Below are 18,794 nucleotides of genomic sequence, written 5' to 3'. Positions count from 1 at the left end.
AAAAAAAAAAAAAAAACTCTTCACAAACATTTTAATGGTTTTATAGTATTCTACCATATAGATGTAACATAAATTTTTAGCCACTTCTCTGATGCTGGACAGTTAAGTTTCCATCAGTTTTTCACCTGTATAAATACCGCTGTAATGCACACTTTTGTGCATGAATCTTGTCTATATTCCTGATCATTTCCTTAGAGTAGATACACAGAAATGGAACTCCCTTTCATCTACTGCTCTGTCTCCTCCCTGTCACAGCCAACTTCTTTGAAAAGCTATCTGTGTGCACTGGCTCCATTTCCTTCCTAAAACCTGGCTTAAAAGCCTTCAGTGGCTTTAGTGTTTATTATGGGACAGACATTAAAGTCCCTGCCGTTGCCTTCAAGACCCAACATGAACTAGCCTCTCTCCCTGCGTCTCCAGCCTCTTCCCCGTTACCTCGGGCTCAGCCACACTGGCTATTGGATGTAATGGCTCCTTCCCCTTTCTCCAGCCACAGGGGCTTCAAACCTGCATAGCCTCCTTCTGGAATAGTCTCACTCCCCCACCCATGTGTCCTTTGTGGACTATAAGGTAAGGTATCTACTTAGAGGAAATGGTTGGAAGTTTGAAGAGAAGTGAAAATCTCAAAAGTGCATTTAGGAGTTAAAGAGAGGAATTGTCCAGACAAAGTACACAAGGGGTTTCCAGGTAGCAATGAGGGCCACTTTCCGGGTATATTCAGAGTCAGGAATGTGAGCTTCACATCAAGGGAAATGGAATTGTCCTCTAGGGCTATGATCACCTTTAGCTTCTGGAGAAAAGAGCTTTGCTTAAACTCAGTTCACCTGATGAGTTCAGTATCCACTTCCTGTGTTTATTTTTCTCAGTCTTGTAGCATTGTCCTACCTCCTCTTGACTAATTCAGTTTATGTGGGTGATAGCATGATTTGTCATAGAATAAGTGGAGGACTTTACAAATAAATACTTTTGGGGTCATTGGAAACCTCACTGTGAAAGTCCTCATTTCTGGGTTTATTGGGAAGTTGTAAAGTGGCTCTGTTCAGTAGGATTTCTACTACCCACCTGTGGCTATTTAAATTGAAATGAATTAAAATTTGTAATAAAATTAAAAATTTAATCCCTTAATTACACTAACTACACGCCAATAGCCACTTGAGGCTGGTGGCCACCGTATTACACAGTGGAGCTGGAACATTTTCGTCATTGTAGAAAGTTGTGAACAGCACTGATCTAGAGAGCAGACAAGGGTCCAGCGAAGTCATCTCTGAGGCTAGTCGTTGTGTAGAATGGTGATCCAGGAAAGGTAATGGACAGTTGGCTTTGGCTAGTTTGCTACAGGTTGTGATACACAGTTTATGGGTTCATCTAACATTAAAAAAAATGACATAAAAATTCTGCTCCCTTCTGGCATTCCCAGTCATTCCCAAAATTCAGCAGAAAAGCCAGCTTCTCTGGGCCCACATATCCCTGGGCTTCCTTTGCCTATGTATTCGTCATGGTCAAGTGACTCAGATGACCTGCTGACCAAGCAGATGTCCAAGCTGAAGAATAAGTGCTAGTCAAAAACTCCTAGGGGCAGGACAGGAATAAAGACACAGACATAGAGAATGGACTTGAGGACACGGGGAGCGGGGAGGGTAAGCTGGGACGAAGTGCGAGAGTGGCATGGACTTATATACATTACCAAATGTAAAACAGATGTTAGTGGGAAGCAGCTGCATAGCACAGGGAGATCAGCTCCGTGCTTTGTGACCACCTAGAGGGGTGGGATAGGGAGGGTGGGAGGGACACGCAAGAGGGAGGGGATGTGGGGATGTATGTGTATATGTATAGCTGATTCGCTTTGTTATACAGCAGAAACTAACACACCATTGTAAAGCAATTATACTCCAATAAAGATGTTAAAAAAAAGAAGAAAGAAAAAAAGATTTATCTGTTATTTACTTATTAATTTATTTTTGGCTGTGTCGGGTCTTAGTTGCAGCATGTGGGATCCTCGTTGAGGCATGTGGCATCTTTCGTTGTGACGTGCAGGCTCCTCGTTGTGGTGCGTGGCCTTCTCTCTTGCTGTGGTGTGCGGGTTTTTCTTTTCTTTGGTTGCGGCACGCAGGCTTCAGGGTGCGTGGGCTCTGTAGTTGTGGCATGCGGGCTCAGTTGCCCCACGGCATGTGGGATCTTAGTTCCCTGACCAGGGATCGAACCTGCGTCCCCCACGTCGTAAGGTGGACTCTTCACCACCGGACCACCAGGGAAGTCCCAGATTTTTACTGTTTTTAAGGATCGAGTAAAGTAAGGTTCTGCTCATAGATCAGACACCAGCACTTTTGACATGGCCCAACAATGGGGGCAGAAGGGAAGTCCTATTACATACGAGAGTCATACAAACACAGGACAACGCGTTCTTTCCCGATCTTACCTTCTTCTGGGTCTGTTTCACTTGATTTGGCTCAGCCAGCAATTCTTCCCACCTCCAAATTCTAGGAATCCTCTATAAAGGCATTTTATCTTATAATTATTGTAGGTCTTCCTTACACATACAGAGTCTTGGTTTATTCCTCTCTACCCCTCAAGATTGAAGATAATGTGGTTTTGTGAAAATGGGAAAGGTTAAGGGGAGGAAGAACTGGAGTCCCTTTTATTTTCTTGCCTTTTCTTTCCCCCAAAGGGGCTAGGGGCTATTTTCCTGAGCTAGGAGGGAATTATTTGCAGAGTTATGGACTACATACTTCTCTGTGCCCTGGGGAGGGACCTGTCATAAGCACTGCCAGGAGGAACTCTGGCAGCCCGGGGTGTGTGTACACAGACTGCCCTGAAGTAGCCTGGATGTAGACGTAGCAATATGGTTCCTCACAAAGATGTTTCTAAACGTAGAATGTTGCTGACTCTGTGACTTGATAACTGGTCCAGTAATGAGTGAGGGGAGTTGATTTTGATTGGCTTGCTCAACAGAAATTTTGAGACACTGCTCTATTTGAGTGGTCAAAACCCAAAGAAAATATCTCGTATACTCACGTAGCCTCTACAAGTTGCAAAATATGTTCTCAAGAATCATTTCATTTGATGCTCATGATACATCTGTGGGCTGGGGCAAAACATGAGGCTCAGGGCTTCCCTGGTGGTGCAGTGGTTGAGAGTCCGCCTGCTGATGCAGGGGACACGAGTTCGTGCCCCGGTCTGGGAAGATCCCACATGCCGCAGAGCGGCTGGGCCCGTGAGCCATGGCTGCTGAGCCTGCGTGTCCGGAGCCTGTGCTCCACAACGGGAGAGGCCACAACAGTTAGAGGCCCGCGTACCACAAAAAAAAAAACCCCAAAAAACAAAAAAAAAAAATCCATGAGGCTCAGAGTGGTAAAGTGATTTGCTCAAGGTTACACAGCTAGTAGGTGACGAGGCTGAGTTTTGAATGCCAGTTGCTTTTCTGAGAATATTGCTTTACTTCTCATTTATATTTTAATGGAGAAGCAGATGGTAAGGATAGTTCCTGATGCTCCAGTGGGATGGATGATGAAGCTGGCTGCTGAGACAGGGAACGTTAGGAAGGGATCCAGTTTAGGGAAAATGATGAACTCAGCTTTGGATATCAGGTAGGCTGGGTCTGTGGGTCAGGAGCTCAAGGAGAGAACTGAGCTGGAATTATATATGTAGGTCACTGGTTCGTAAATGACAAGCGAAGCTCTGGGCATGGATGAGTTTTCCCAGAAAGAAAAGAGCATTAAATGAGGAAGGAAGGGCCAAGCAGTGAGGATGCTCGATGGCCAAGTAGAAGAGAACTAGCCAGCCCAGGAGCAGTTAGAGAGGCGGGAGGAAAGCCAAAAGGTGCTTGAGTGTTATGTCGTTGAGGTAGAGAAAGATATATATCAAAGAGTGGCGTATCTTTCGGTTTACTTCCAGACCCATTTCCCCACGAGCACCTCAAAAACTATCATATGGCAGCCGTGCATCTCTAGATCAGAGGCACTTCTGCAGTGCACTGTTACAAGGCATATTTATTTATTTTTGTATTGCTGTGACAGATGGCAGCGTGTGTGTTTTCTGCCTGGAACAATAACCTTTCCATTCTCCTGCGTCCTTGCACTTTTGGCTGTCACTGCGGTCTGTGGCGAACCTGAGATCCTTTATTCCCACAGAGTACTAAACAATATCTGGTGTCAGTGGTTTTGTGATTCTACTCCAGACACCCCACCTTCATTTGCCAGCTGGGCGCTCTTTTTTTTTTTTTTTTTTTTTGCGGTACACGGGCCTCTCACCGCTGCAGCCTCTCCCGTTGCGGAGCACAGGCTCCGGACGCGCAGGATCAGCGGCCATGGCTCACGGGCCCAGCCGCTCCGCGGCATGTGGGATCTTCCCGGACCAGGGCACGAACCCGTGTTCCCAGCATCGGCAGGCGGACTCTCAACCACTGCGCCACCAGGGAAGCCCCAGCTGGGCTCTCTTAATGAGCTCGCTTCACACAGTTCAATACTAGAACTCTCTTAGTGGGTGAAATATGTTTGAAGAACTCACCGGTGGAATGTTCCATGTTAGGCCTGCTTCCATTCTCTCTCTTTTCAGGATGGCTTTAGCTCCTCCAAGTTACTGTTTTGTGGCCTTCCCGCCACGTGCGAAGGACGGTCTGGTGGTATTTGGGAAAAATTCAGCTCGGCCCAGGGACGAAGTGCAAGAGATTGTGTATTTCTCAGCAGCTGATCATGAACCCGAGAGCAAGGCTGAGGTAAGTCACGTGTTACTGTCTCTCACTTAACATGTATTCTCTTTCTCTGGCTTTGTCCAGCACCTTGATGTCTTAACCTGGAAGCCTGCTCACAAGTCAGAACTGTCATGTGCGTTCTGTTGATTCCTGTTTCCATTCAGGTTTGTTCATAGCCTTAAAAACAGGGTCACATGGAGAATTCTACATTCATTGGTATGGCCCATGTTTTATACTTAAGTAAAATATTTACACAATTCCAAAGTCAAATCTATGAAATAAGATATATTCATAGAAGTCTAGCTTCTACCTTTGTATCATTCACTCCATTGCCTTTTTCTTCTATAGGTTATCATGTTTTGGAAGTTTGGGGGTTTATCCTTCCATTTAAAAAATTACATATTAATATATGGAGTAAACTACACACACATACATATCCATATGAATGTTTATCCCAGTCCCTTTCCTCCCTTCTTAGATGGATGGTAGCATGCTATATACACTTTTCTCCACTTTGCTCTTTTCAACTAAAACTGTATCTTGCAGGTCACTCCATCTGGTCTCTAAAGAGATTCTTCATCCCTCATTTGCAGCTGTGTAGTATTTCTTTCTGTGGATGTAATCAGACTTTAATCAGTCCCATATTGCTGGACATTTGGGTTGTTTTCCTGTCTTTTGCTCTTACAAATAGTGCTGAAGTGAATAATAGCCTTGTGCATCTGTCACAGTATCTGGTCTTGGTTTATATATTTTTATCATGTTCAAAATTATCCACCAGTTCTTATTTCGAGCGCTTAGTCAGTATTTCTTTGGAATAGGTGCCTAGAAATGGGATTTCTGAGTCACAGGGTATGTAAATAGGTAATTTTTGTTAGATATGGTCAAATCTCCTTCCATAGCTGGTGTACCGTACCGTTTTGTGTTCCCACCAGCCATGTAAGACGGTGCCTGTTTGTTCATATTCCCAGAGTGTGTTGTCAAACTCTCATGATGGCTATCTCATGTTAGTTTTACATTCTGCTCTTTTACTAAATTCTTTTATTGGTTGTGTCAGCTTTTATTATTCTCTTGGGTTTTCCAGGTATGTTGTTATAAAACCTGCAAATAGGGATTGTTTGATTGTTCTTACATCTCTAATTATTTTCTTGTTTGTTTGGCTTATAGCTTGGTTTCAGTATTAATAGTGAGGGAGATAATGGATATCTTTGCCTTTGTTCCTGACCTGAGCGGGGGACAGCCTCTAGTGCTTCCACATTAAGTAAGATGCTGGTTTGGGAACAGAGATTTATATAGTTTTGTCATGTTAAAAAGTATACATCAATTCATACTTTGATTGCTTTTAAATCCTCAAGAATAGGTGTTGCATTTTGTTAGAGATCTTTCCAGTGATTATGGAGATAATCCCCTGATTTTTTTCTTCCTATTTAATGATAAGTTGAACCATCTTTGCATTCATGGAATAAACTTCTTGGTTATGGTATATTTAGTTGTATGTGTTTAAATTGTAATTGTTTGTTGAAGGATGAAGAATTTGGATGAAAAAAATGGGAGCTAGTAGATTAACAAACTCTTGCCCCTGACATCATCTGTATTCTTTGATGTTCTATGCTTTACAAAATAAACTGATTTTTCTGGTGACTGTGCTAGGTTTTAAGTGAGTATTCATCAGTGCGTATTTCATTTTCTTATCTGAATCTTTATCTGTTTCGATCCTTTAAAAGCATTAAGCATCACCAGAGCAACAGAACTCTACAAGGAGCTGCTTATGCGAGGTGAATTCAACAGAGACACTGAGACGAACAGGCAGAGTGCATGAGTCTGTGGTCGAGGCAGCGGCAGACTGGCTCCCACAGGATATTCGCCAGAACCGCTTGCCTCTCGTGTTGCACCACTAACTTGGTCCAAGCCCCTAAGCTTCAGCGGGACCTTCCTTTCATACAGGCAGAAAAGAGTGCTAGGTTCTCTGGCGCTCATGCTAGCTTTTAAATGGGTATTCAGTAATGTTTGAATGTCCATGTTGTTTGCATCTGAATGTTTCTTTCTGTTCCTGGAACAGAGTGGACTCGGTATGGATGAAGTTGGCTTGGTTTGCGTTGTTACTGACCTTCCCTGTCTGTCTTCCCTAAATGTTTCTTTTTCCCAGAGAGTCATGCAAAACTGAAACAACACTTTGATTTTCATGTGGGCAGATTTAATTTCCCAAAGATGGCTATACGAAATCCCATTCCACATGTACTTCTCACAGTGTGATAGACACGCCTCCGTGGAGTGGAGGGTTTATGCCCCCCCCACCCCTGCCACGAATCTTGGTGAGGACTTCCGATGGCATCATGCAGTGAAGCGTGACGGAGGTGATGCTGTGTGACCTCCAGGGCTGGGTCATAAAAGGATTCAGCTTCCACTCATCTCCCTCTTTTGGAACTCTAGCCCTAAGATCCCAGGCGCCATGCTGGGGGGAACCCAAACACCCATGTACACAGACCATGGGGTGGGGCCCACGTGGAGAGCCTGCAGCTAGTGTCAGCTGCCAGATGTGTGAGTGAATGACATTTCAGTGATTCCAGACCTCAGGCTCTGTGGAGTAGAGACACACCATCCCTTCTGTGTCCTGTCCAGACTCCTGACTCATCAAATTCACGAACATAATAAACGGTTGTTTTACACCACTGGATTTGGGGTCATTTTTTAGCAGCCATAGTAACTACAATATTGTACAAAGCCTTTTATAAATATGGCTGAAATAAATATTTTAGAAAAAATTTGTTTTCTTTTTTGGGGAATAGGTTAAATAAGTCTGCATTTTACTCACGGTTACAGTCATTTTAGGAAATAGACTAGATTCCTTTCACCAGTTAACCTATGGTATATTAATGCTCAGATACACTATAGGTTACATTATGTCCCTTTGCATAAATAAGTGCAGCTTGATACATACCAGAGTTAGTCCCTAAGGCAGCCCTGACCTTTTTTCTGAGTTGCATATCTGTGTTCTGAGTCGCCTCTGCACGTTTCCACATCCATACTCTGCAGGTAAAATAACTCTACGGATGCAAAACCAAATTCACTTTCCCCGCCTCATTTGTTCCCCTAACAGCGCTATTGTCTGCCGCATCGTTTAATCTAGAAACCAGACAGAAGCGCTGACCCCCGTTTTCCCACTTCTCTGTGGATGCACGGGGGTGGCTGTCACTGCGTCTCGTTGCTTCCTCTCCTGTGTCCCCACCTCCACTCCACGGCCCCCAGCTCATTCACACCCACCCCCATCTCCCTTCGGCTTTAATCTGCTTATTGGTGCCCAGGTCTCTTTCTCCTGAATTCTGTTCCCTGCAGGGTCACCGGAATCTTCTTTCCAGATCACAGCTTTGTCATTGCCTTGTTTAAAAATGTTTGGTTGCTTATAGGATGAGAGTCCAGGCTGATTTGTATGCCATTCAAGCTCTTCCTGATTGGCACCCACCCTGCTCACTTTTCTTTCTTTTCTTTTCAATTAATAGACAGTTTCAGAGCAGATTTAAGTTTCCAGAAAAATGAGTATAAGTACAGAGAGTTCTCATATAACCCCTCAACTCCCCCCAACCCCCTGCCTCCCAGTTTCCCCTGTTATTAACATTTTGCCTTAATATGGTGCATTTGTTACAATTGATGAGGCTGTACTGATACATTATTATTAACAAAGGCAGTAGTTTACATTAAAGGTCACTCTTTGTGTAATATATTGTATGGGTTTTGACAGTTTCTAATATCATGTATCTGTCATACAGAGTAGTTCCACTGCCCTAAACATCCTCCGTGTTCTGCCTGGTCATCTCTCCCTTCCCCTAACCCCTGGCAACCGCTGATCTTTTCACCGTCTCCATAGTTTTCCCTTTTCTAGAAGGTTATTTAGTTGGAATCATATAATATGTAGCCTTTTCAGATTGGCTTCTTTCACTTACTAATATACATTGAAGATTCATTCACGTCTCTTCCAGGCTTGATAGAACGTTTCTTTTCAGCTCTGAATAATATTCCAGTGTCTGGATGTACCATAATTTATTCTTCCATTCACCTATTGAAGGACATCTTGGTTGCATCCAAGTTTTGGCAATTTTGAACAAAGTTGCTGTAAAATTTGTGCGTAGGTTTTTGTATGGACATAAATTTTCAACTCATTTGGGTAAAGATACTTTTTAATGTAATTTTACGTTTTGAATAGGTGATATATTGGTGTGGTTCAAAGATTTAATAACATTAAAAGGTTTACAGTAAGCAGTCTTAATCTCCCCTTATTCCTGTCTACTGATTCCCACCTTTTATTTATTTGTTTATTTGTTTGTTTTTGGCTGCGTTGGGTCTTTGTTGCTGCGCGCAGGCTTTCTCTAGTTGCGGTGAGCGGGGGGCTACTTGTGGTTGCAGTGCGCAGGCTTCTCACTGTGGTGGCTTCTCTTGTTGCGGAGCACGGGCCCTAGGTGTGTGGGCTTCAGTAGTTGTGGCATGTGGGCTCAGTAGTTGTGGCTCGCAGGCTCTAGAATGCAGGCTCAGTAGTTGTGGCACACAGGCTTTGTTGCTCCGTGGCATGTGAGATCTTCCCGGACCAGGGCTCAAACCTGTGTCCACTGCAGGGGACACGGGTTCAATCCCTGGTTGGGGAACTAAGATCCTGCATGCCATCCGGCGTGGCCAAAAGAAAAAAAAATAAATGAAATTGTGGGTTTTTTTTTTTTTAAATGGAGGTTTCATTTAAAAAAAGAGTCACTGTGATTGCTCATCTGCCCACCTACCCACCCTTCCAACTGGTCCATCCTACCAGACGGTCTTCTCTTCCAGTTCGTTCCCTTTCTTACCCTTCATCTTTCACTCAGTCTGTCCATCGGTCTGCTTGTCCATCTATCATCTACTCTATGTCCAGTTCACTTTGCTTGAGATGGAGGAATAAGAAATGGGGTCCTCCAGCACAGAGTTCCTCAGTTTCTAAAATTACGCTGCACATTTTTGTTCAGATGCACAGCTGGCAGATTGGAACATTTTATTTTCTGTTCTTTAGTCTTTCTTCTGTGGATTCTGGGTTTTTAACAACTCCTCATCTGGTTGCAGAATAGGATGGATAAGTATGTATCCAATTGTGAAATCCCCTGTGTCCTTTCTGAGGATGCTGTACACTGTGCATCACAGAATTCATCTCCCTTTACCTCAGGCCTTGCTTCTCCCTGTGGGTAGGGGCGTTGAAGAATCAGATGCATAATTTCCTGGATTATGATGTTCTGTGTGTGCATGGGTGCATTTGTGTGTGTGTGGATGTGCATCTGTGCTCATGGATGGGTATAGGTCTATTCTTAAATGGTTAAACCTTCTATTTAAGAAAAAAATGGATCCAACATTAGAATATTTTCCTGGAAGAACAATGGATTTCAACTACAGTTTACATGAGTCATACGTGGTACCCAAGAGAGTAATTATACCACAATTTATGGAGACAGAATTCTTTTTTTTTTTTTTTTTGTGGTACGCGGGCCTCTCACCATTGCGGCCTCTCCCGTTGCGGAGCACAGGCTCCGGATGCTCAGGCCCAGCGGCCACAGCCCACGGGCCCAGCCGCTCCGCGGTATGTGGGATCCTCCCGGACCGGGGCACGAACCCGCGTCCCCTGCATTGGCAGGCAGACTCCCAACCACTGTGCCACCAGGGAAGCCCGAGACAGAATTCTTGATAGCCAAGTCAGGTTTGATACATAATGTTTTTTGAAAGATTCTCTTATTATTATATATTAAACCTCACCTCCATTTTTCTCTCCTTTAGAATTCATTGTTTCCTTTTCTTTGAAAGTTAGTTTGAATTTATTTTTATTTTCTACTGTATGAAGTTCAGTGTGGGATTAGTATCCTCAGCAAGGTTATACAACTTTCACAATTGGGGTGGGTTTTTAGTAGATCATTTCCCTTTTCTTCCCCAATGAAAATATTTGCAAGAAGAATAGAAAATTACCAATTAATGATAGCTGGTGGTGTTGTTAGTAGCATTGTTTAGGTGGTGGCTGTATTTGTGGTGTGTGGAGTATGTGTGTTCATGGTGGGGCAGGGACTGGGTCCTGAATGTTAATTCTGAAGATTATCCCCTACAGCAGGAGAGCACAAGTCATTCTGGAATCAAAGAAATCTGACCAGAGCTCCATGGCCACTAAGTAGATTGTGTGTCTTTCTTCCTGTTTTCCTGTTTTCTTCTCTTCAGCCCCAGGAGCAGGAGTCCCCAGCCTTCTATGCGGTCAGAGCGTCTCCCTTGCTCCGTGGGAGAGTGGCTCGGCAGGGGGCTTCCTTCCATCACGTCCCCTTTCCCAATCCTGTTTCTGATGCCAGGCCTTTGCATTGTCCATCCTCAAAGATCTTACAGCTTCAGGGGAATAAAAAGCAGCTCTTCTAAAGTGTGGTCAGCATCTTCTTTTGTCTTTGTTTAGACTCATATGAGCCTTAAGGGCACATTTTCAAAAACCAGTCAAGTAGCAGGCAGGACACTGGAATAAAACAGTTAAAAAACGAGCAACCTCAGTGATAATTAGCAGCGCTGCTTTAGAGTCTCAAATTTTCTAAAACTAAAACTATTTCCCTGAAGCATCCCGTTTTCCCTGCCTTTGTTTCCCACCCTAAGAAGTCTGGCTGACTCATCAACTCATTTCACAGTGGTTTTCGCTGGTGGTGCCAGGGTTGTGTTCACCATCTGAGTACAGTAGGAAAGGCACAATGATTGCGTTTCATTAATTGAAACGTCTATTGTGTGAGTGTCTCTATTCCACTTTCACTGGGTGATATCCAGAAATAGTGTGTGCAGGAATGTGCAAGGGGTAGGCGACAGCATGACGCTGATTTTGCTTTTCATTTTGGACACCATCACACAAAATAATAAAGGGTTTGCCCTGAACAAGAATTGTCATTTGTTTTTGTCTCCGAGGCCTTGTCAAGGTTTATCTTTCCATCCTCCAACCTGGCATATGTCCCCAGGAGCCACCTGAGAGCGACAAGCTCAGTGCAGGGTAATACTTTTAAAAGCTCAGTGATTAGCATTAGGCAGGGCTGACATTTACAAGTGTGCCTCACCACGCCCCCTGCCCTGGGCATTCTTATGTTGCTGTGTGGCCTTGGCCCCCAGAAGTCACACTAGCTGACAGATTTGTTTTATTAAAGGCTGGGTGGGTGTGGCCGTGGGGCAGCAAGACGAACTGCTCCTCTTTTTTTGAAGCCCCCTTGAACAGCTTAATCACCCAAGTGAGGCCCGAACTGTCCCTGTAAAGACTGATCTTCTGAGGGGTGAACGTTTTCTCTTTGCTTTTTTTCTCATAGAAACTTGGCTAGGACTTTTGACTTTAGAACTAAATTGTTTTTCCAGGCTGAAAGAAAATTTCGGGTACTTTTGGATTTTTTTTCCCCAGAGACACCTTTCCTGCTACCTCCAATCCCACTTTTTCTCTGCCTTGTTAATAATGTGGCAATTGTGAGTGTCAGTGAATTTTACTTAAGAAAATGACTGCCTGCGGAGTTCATGTTCTAGATGGCTGACTTTACAACGTTTAACTCATTACATCTTGTGTAAATGTTCCTTATTTGTGAGGTTTGCTCCCAAACTGGGATTTTAAATAACCGATCTCTATGAGACAAGTGTGTCCATCCTCCCTACTCCCTGCTACACCTGGGTGTCATTAGACAGATTTCAAACCCAGTGGACCATGTGTGAATTGCAGCTACAGAAGGGCCCTTGTGAGGCCCAGACTTCTGTGGTCCCTGACAAAGATGCCCCGAGGGGCATGTGTTCTAGGCTCACTAAGGCTGGGGTGCACACCCACCCACCTCCCGTTCCCCGACCCTGTGGCCTGTGAGGAGATCTGGGGCATCAGCTTGCAGCCTGGTGCTTGGGAGGTGCTGATTTAGCCCATCTGGCTAGTTGGGGATCTCCTTCCTTCCTCATGATTCTAAGTTTGGCCTGAAAAGTGTCAGGTTGGCTGCATGTATTTTGGACTCCCACAGAGACCATATGGTCTTTTGCATCCAGTGTTCAACATTTTTATCTGTCAGTACTTACTGAGCTTTTGCAGTCCTGTGACTCAGTGCCATCGTAGCTCCCCTAAGTGGCAGGGTGGAGGACCTCCCTGAACCGTGAACACATTTTTGACATCCCCACCTGTCTCTTCTCAGGCTCTTACCTCTGTCTGGAATACCTCGATGTCTGGCCTACTTTTCAAGATCAACTAAATGTCACTCACTTGATAAAACCTCTGCCCACTTGGTTGCGTTCCCTTTCCTTTGAACCTCTATTATGCTCCCTCTGACCTGTGTTATTCATTCGTTCATTCATTTATCCATTCATTCATTCAAAAAAAGGTTTATTGATGCCTACTATATACCAGATTTGGGATATGTCATGAACTAAACAGCAAAGATCTCTCCCTCCTTCCCTTCTGTAATCTCTCAATAGCGCTTACATTCTAGCTGGTGGAGATAGCATACATAAACAGCACGTACGATACGTCAGTCAGTTATATAGTATTTTGGAAGGGTCAAAATGGCATGGAACGGGGAAGGGAAAAGGAAGGGCAGGATCGTGTCGATCAGAGTACGAGGTGGGAGGAGGGGACGAGATGCAGTGCATACAGGCCTCAGTGACACTTACTGAAGTTGGCCTGTGGTCGTAGTCTGCGTATGTGCCTTCTCCTTCTTTCCCAACAGAGACAGAGACTGGGTCTCCTCACTGATTTACCTGCCAGCAGCACTTAGCACGAAATGCCTTGTGTGTGGTCGGTGCTCCGTAGATACTTGGTGAAATGGGAACAAATGTGTCAAAATGAATTTGAGGGCAAATAAAAAGCTCATTTCCTATTTTGCTTTTTTCCTGTCCTTACAAAAAATACTTTATGATAAATCTGTGCTTAAGAACCTGAGATTCCTTGCCTATTTACTTAGTCTTTTCAAGATAGAGTTTGTCACTGGACCTCAGTGGATACAGGGGTTTTGGAAAGTATTGATCAGTGCTGCTTTTGGCATGAAATAGCACAATTCTAACATATAAACGTCAATTCCATTTTGAAGAGCACAGAGGACTGTAGCTTGTTTACCGCCTTGGCCAGCTTTTTTGCTGTAAAAGAATCATTTTTTAAAAACAATAAATAACTTACGGGAACTGAATAGGGGAAAACATTTCAAGAGTATATTTTACTATCAATTTGCCGTGAAAAACTCAAAGGTCTCTTGACAACCTCCGGGTTTAATTAGCTTTCAGTTTACAAATACTTATCAAGTGAAATAACATTATCCCAGTGCAGAGCAATACCTAACGTGGATCATGAAGATACGGATGTCACGTGACCAGTGAGTGTGCATTTCAGCTCTTACCTGAGGTTTAGAGATTATGGAAAATCAATGCAGAGTAGCTTTCTGGGCTGCATTCAGTCCATATAAGTGGGTCTTGAATCAAAAACATGATCTAAGGCTGCAGTTGATCCAGTGCTTTCAGGTGCCCAATTTAAAATGCAAATGGCTGCTGTGGCTGATAAATTTCTCCCCTGAGAGCTGAAAAGCTCTGTGTAATTTAGAGCCCTGAGTTCCATACTGCAGCTTCCGCGGGAAGAGTATGTGTGTCATAGACTGCTAGCATATCAGCGTCAGGAGGCTCCTGTGGACAGCCTAGTTTAGTGCTTTTCCAACTGCTCTAGCCGAGTCCTCCCAGGGGCCCGGTATGGGGAGGGGAAAGGCTCTGAGTTATCTATCCCCAGGCCCATGCCTGTTCTTCCATTCACCTCAATACACTCTGACCAGTTTTATTGTCTTTATGCTTTTATGTAAAAGTTTGTATGGAGGAAGTGTTCTGAGGCTAAAAATATCAATACTTGGAAAGAAGTAGCTTGATCTAGATTAGCTCATTCATTTTCCAGGTAAAGACACAGCAGCCTGGAGAAGTAAGACACAGCTCTAAGTGGTTATGTACTGCAGTTGTGACAGCAGTTAGGAATATGCCTCTCTGGGACTGTTTCCTTATATGTCCACCTCATGGGCTTAGTGTGGGAATCAAATGGGACAGACCAGGAAGCACAATGGATAAGAGAGTGTACATTTAATGCGTTAGTTAAATGTAAAGTATCACTATCATTTTCTCTTTTCTACCACTAGAGCAATCATGTGGGTTGTCAAACTGTGTTCCAGGGAGCCCTAGGGATCATTGCAGGAAGCTTCGGGGACCTCTTTTCTCCAGACAAAGCAACTTTCCTTTTATCTGCTTTCTATGTTAGGCATCTAGGTAAAGTTTCTTTTATAGATAGGACTCTATAACTTTTAAAAAGTTTGAAAACCACTGATCTAGAAGGAATTTTGCAGATGAATAGCTATGCTTGTTTAAAATGCTGGTGGCCATCTGTGCCCATTGAAAAGGCTAGATACAGAATATTCAGGGCAGAGATTGCTTGAATACCTGGTTCGAGAAGGTGGACTGCTGTAGATGTAAACATTATGCACAGATTGGCCTGAACCAAAGAGACAGAAAACTGAGTGAGTGACAAGACTGAAACTCACTGGGGAAACCTTTGAGCTGCTTTGAGACGTGTGGTGTTTTTTAAGTCTGGGTGTTCCCAAGGCCTTTTATTTCTCGGCTCTGTTTGTAACCGATGTGGTGGTTTAATGTAAGTACCAAGGTGAAAACTAAGTGGTACCTGACAGGTGATGACCCTTTCTTTCCTGTCTTCATTTTTTAGTGCACTTACATTTCAATCGACCAAGTTCCCAGGACCCATGCCATCGTGATAAGCAGACCTGCCTGGCTTTGGGGGGCAGAAATGGGAGCCAATGAACATGGAGTGTGCATAGCCAATGAAGCCATCAATGCCAGAGAGCCAGCCGCTGAAACGGAAGCCTTACTGGGGATGGATCTGGTCAGGTACTGCCTGGTGATTCTTTGAAACAACTGCCCAGAACAGGTGGGGTGTGGGGATGGGATTTATATCCCTCCAAACCTCATACTTCCTAACACAGTCCTTCCAGAGAAGACTTGTGCCTTTTGATATCAACTTGGAGGTGATGGAAAAAAGGATAGATTACAATGGAGTATTATTCAGCAATAAAAAAAATTCAGTACCGATCCCTGCTATAACATGATGAAGCTTGAAAACGTTATACTAAGTGAAAGAAGTCAGACACAAAAGGTCATTATTGTGTGATTCCATTTACATGAAATATCCTGAATACGCCAATTCATAGAAGCAGAAAGTAGATTAGTGGTGGCCTGGGGTTGGAGTGGAGGATGGGGAGTGATTCCTAATGGATACGGTGCTTCTTCTTGGGGTGTTGGAATGTTCTAAATTTAGGTTATGGTGATAGTTGCACAACTTTATGAATATACTAAAGACCCCTGAACTACACTTTTAAATGGATGAAGTTTATGGTCTTTGAAATGTATCTATCTAATAATATATAAAAATAAAAAGAATATATTAAAAATACATAAAAGATAAAGGAAAAAAGAACAGAAATCACTTCCCTCCTTTCCCCTCTAAGTCTTGGTCATCTTTTCTTCCTCTCCCTCCCCTTCCAGCCACAGTGTAACAGAGGGAAGCGGACGTGTAAGCTCGGCAGGATGGGGGTCTCTGTCAGCTTGTTCGCCACTGCGTCACAAGCACCAGGGGCTGTGTGCCTGGCACGTAGTGGCTGATCAACGACTGAGTTTGGAAAGAATGACTAAAGTAGACGGTGGGTGGGAATGAAACAACGTTCTGAAATGGCTTCCTTTTTTCTGAAATACTGAAATGCAATAGAGTCATGGCTTGATTGAAAGACGATTGGGCTGGGAGCTGGAGGTCTTGGTCTTCAGTGTGGATACTTGTCACTTGTCCGATGTGAGGCCTAGACTGGGTGACCTCCAGAGAGCTTCCCACATGTAGCATCCTATAAAAAAGAATCGAGGTTTTTACATTTTGTAGGTTTTGTAGGGAGAAATTGCACATAGAGACCTCCGTGGCCCATAGCTTCTTCCAGCTGATGGGCAGGTCTGTTTGGGACACGCCTTGGATGCCATATCGCCTTTATACCTTCCTCACCCTTCCTTATGCTTCCTGGTTATTATAAACTCAGGAGGAGCAGGTTCCCTGAGCTGGAGAAAAGGAGGGAAAAGCCTTATATTTGTAATCAGTTTTCTCTTGATCAACAGAATGAAATGGATAGAATAACAACAAGTTTTGAGCTTACGTTTTGACAGTTGTCCCAGTATTTTTACCTCCGTGCTTAATAGAAATCCTAAAAATGAAGAGTTAACAATGAAAAATAATGTCCCTTTTATGCCTCATTCATAGCCTTGCATTTTGAGTTATCGTTGACTTTATGGCAGGGGATTTATAGAACTGGCAAATACCACCATTTAAACAGTTGATTTCTAAGGGACGACAGAAAAGAATTTTTCTTTTTAATTTCTTCAAAGCCTCTGATGTATCTTCTCAAGTTCATCAACCTGTAAGGCAACGAGAGTTACTGAATATCTGCTTTGTGCTAGACTCTGGGCACATGAAGAAGCTCAAAAACTGCAAAGAGATTTTAGTCTGGTTGCAGGGAGAAGACAGAAAATTGAGCAATGCAAGATTTTAAGACCAATTTAAGATGACAGAAGGAGAGGCGTGTCTCAAGGCAATCTGAGATTTGTAGCCACATGAATGGCACAGAATCCCAGGCCCGCAGCAAACACCCCTGGATGTTCAGAGATGATAATGGACCGAGTCTGTTTAGGAATGCTTCGAGAAGAAGATGCCTGTGACCTGGGTGTACAACGCTGCGGGGCTGTAGACCGAGAAGATATACTCGGCACATAATTGGGGTTGTGATAGTTACCAAGGTCTGGACACTAACAAGTGTCAGGAGTAGATTATAGGGTGAATTTAACCACAGTCATTTAACTTTAACTCCTTCCCTGGCCACCCATGTCCAGGTATGTGAAGAGGACCCTGCCGCAGGTGTGTGCACCTCGAGCGGCTCTTTGTGAGCTCAGGGTCTCAGCTTTATACGAGCTATGATCAGTTCAGCTGAGCCCAGTCAGATAGCGAGGGGCCGGTTCATACTAACCGAATGCTAAAAGTGGCCCCTGAGCCAGAAGGCCTCCTAGGTCCGTGTCTCAGAGGCCCCCAGGTGATGGGTGCTGAAGCACACAGAGCACCGTTTGAGTAGCAAGCTTCCAGAGCAGTGGGTCTCAAAGTGTGGCTGGTGACCCAGCAGCTCTGGCATCACCTGGAAAGTTGTTTGAAGTGTAGATTCTGGGTCCCCACCACAGACCTCCTGAATCAGCCGCTCTGGGGGCTGGGACCAGCAATCCGTGCTTGAACGTGCCCTCCAGGTGCTTCTGATACACACGAGGCGTTGAGAACCAGGGCACTAGAGGAAAATCTCAGTCCGTGAGCTGTGTTCTTTCAATTTGGGCTCAGTATCTCCAAGGTATTGCTGTCGGAGGGATCACTCCTTCCTCTGTCTGTGCTTGTCTCCTGGGCTTGGATGCCAGTTCTTTCCTGGACAGCTCCTGGGAGAGCAAGCTCTTTGCACTTTACACTCTATTTCTAGTGCTTGCTAGACCTGGGGTTGATGATTCAAAGATTATACAGGGCAGGCTGCCCCTCTGGATTCTGATCTTTTGTGCTTTCCAACAGCACGTCAAATCCAGCCTCAGTCCAAAGGGATGTTAAGTGAACGTTGGTAGCACTTTATTGGGCACTGAGTTTAAGATAAAAGTATAATTTGTATGTGTTTCCTGGAGGTTTGCTGTGGGAATTCAAGCATTAGGCAATACTGTTTTTATATTTCATTTTCACTTTATGTTTATGATGTTAAGTAACATCTGCTACTTACGATCCACTGATCTCTGTGAGAATCTGTCAACGAATCCCTTTCTCCAGGGAAAAGGCACATAAACACATATACTCCATTTTTGCATGTTTCAGGAGGTTGGTACCAAGTAAAAGAAGATGAGTGGAGCTAGCCTAGAAAAATGGGAATTGATTTTCTGGAGGTCAGGGCTCTCTTACCATCCAAGGTCTGTCTCTCGTAATAATGCGCCTTGGCCTCTTGGATGAGAACTAGAAAGCTCTTAGAACTCATCCATCAGTGGCATTCTGGTAAATGTTTAATAA

At 44.0% G+C, this 18,794-nt stretch overlaps 1 protein-coding gene across 2 annotated transcripts in view; it reads left to right on the top strand.

The window, feature by feature from the left end:
* Positions 1–18,794, top strand: part of SCRN1 (secernin 1) — a 57,561-nt gene that overhangs the window by 15,276 nt on the left and 23,491 nt on the right. For both annotated transcript variants that reach the window (XM_079932012.1, XM_079932011.1), the window contains 2 exons: positions 4,552–4,711; positions 15,390–15,571. In XM_079932012.1, the coding sequence (XP_079788138.1) occupies positions 4,553–4,711; positions 15,390–15,571 (341 nt within the window). In that variant the 5' untranslated portion in view covers position 4,552. The remainder of the gene's footprint in view (positions 1–4,551; positions 4,712–15,389; positions 15,572–18,794) is intronic.

Source organism: Stenella coeruleoalba (genome assembly GCF_951394435.1).
Source record: "Stenella coeruleoalba genome assembly, chromosome: 9".
Lineage (NCBI taxonomy): Eukaryota > Metazoa > Chordata > Mammalia > Artiodactyla > Delphinidae > Stenella > Stenella coeruleoalba.
This window is presented reverse-complemented; position numbering and strand designations above follow the sequence as displayed.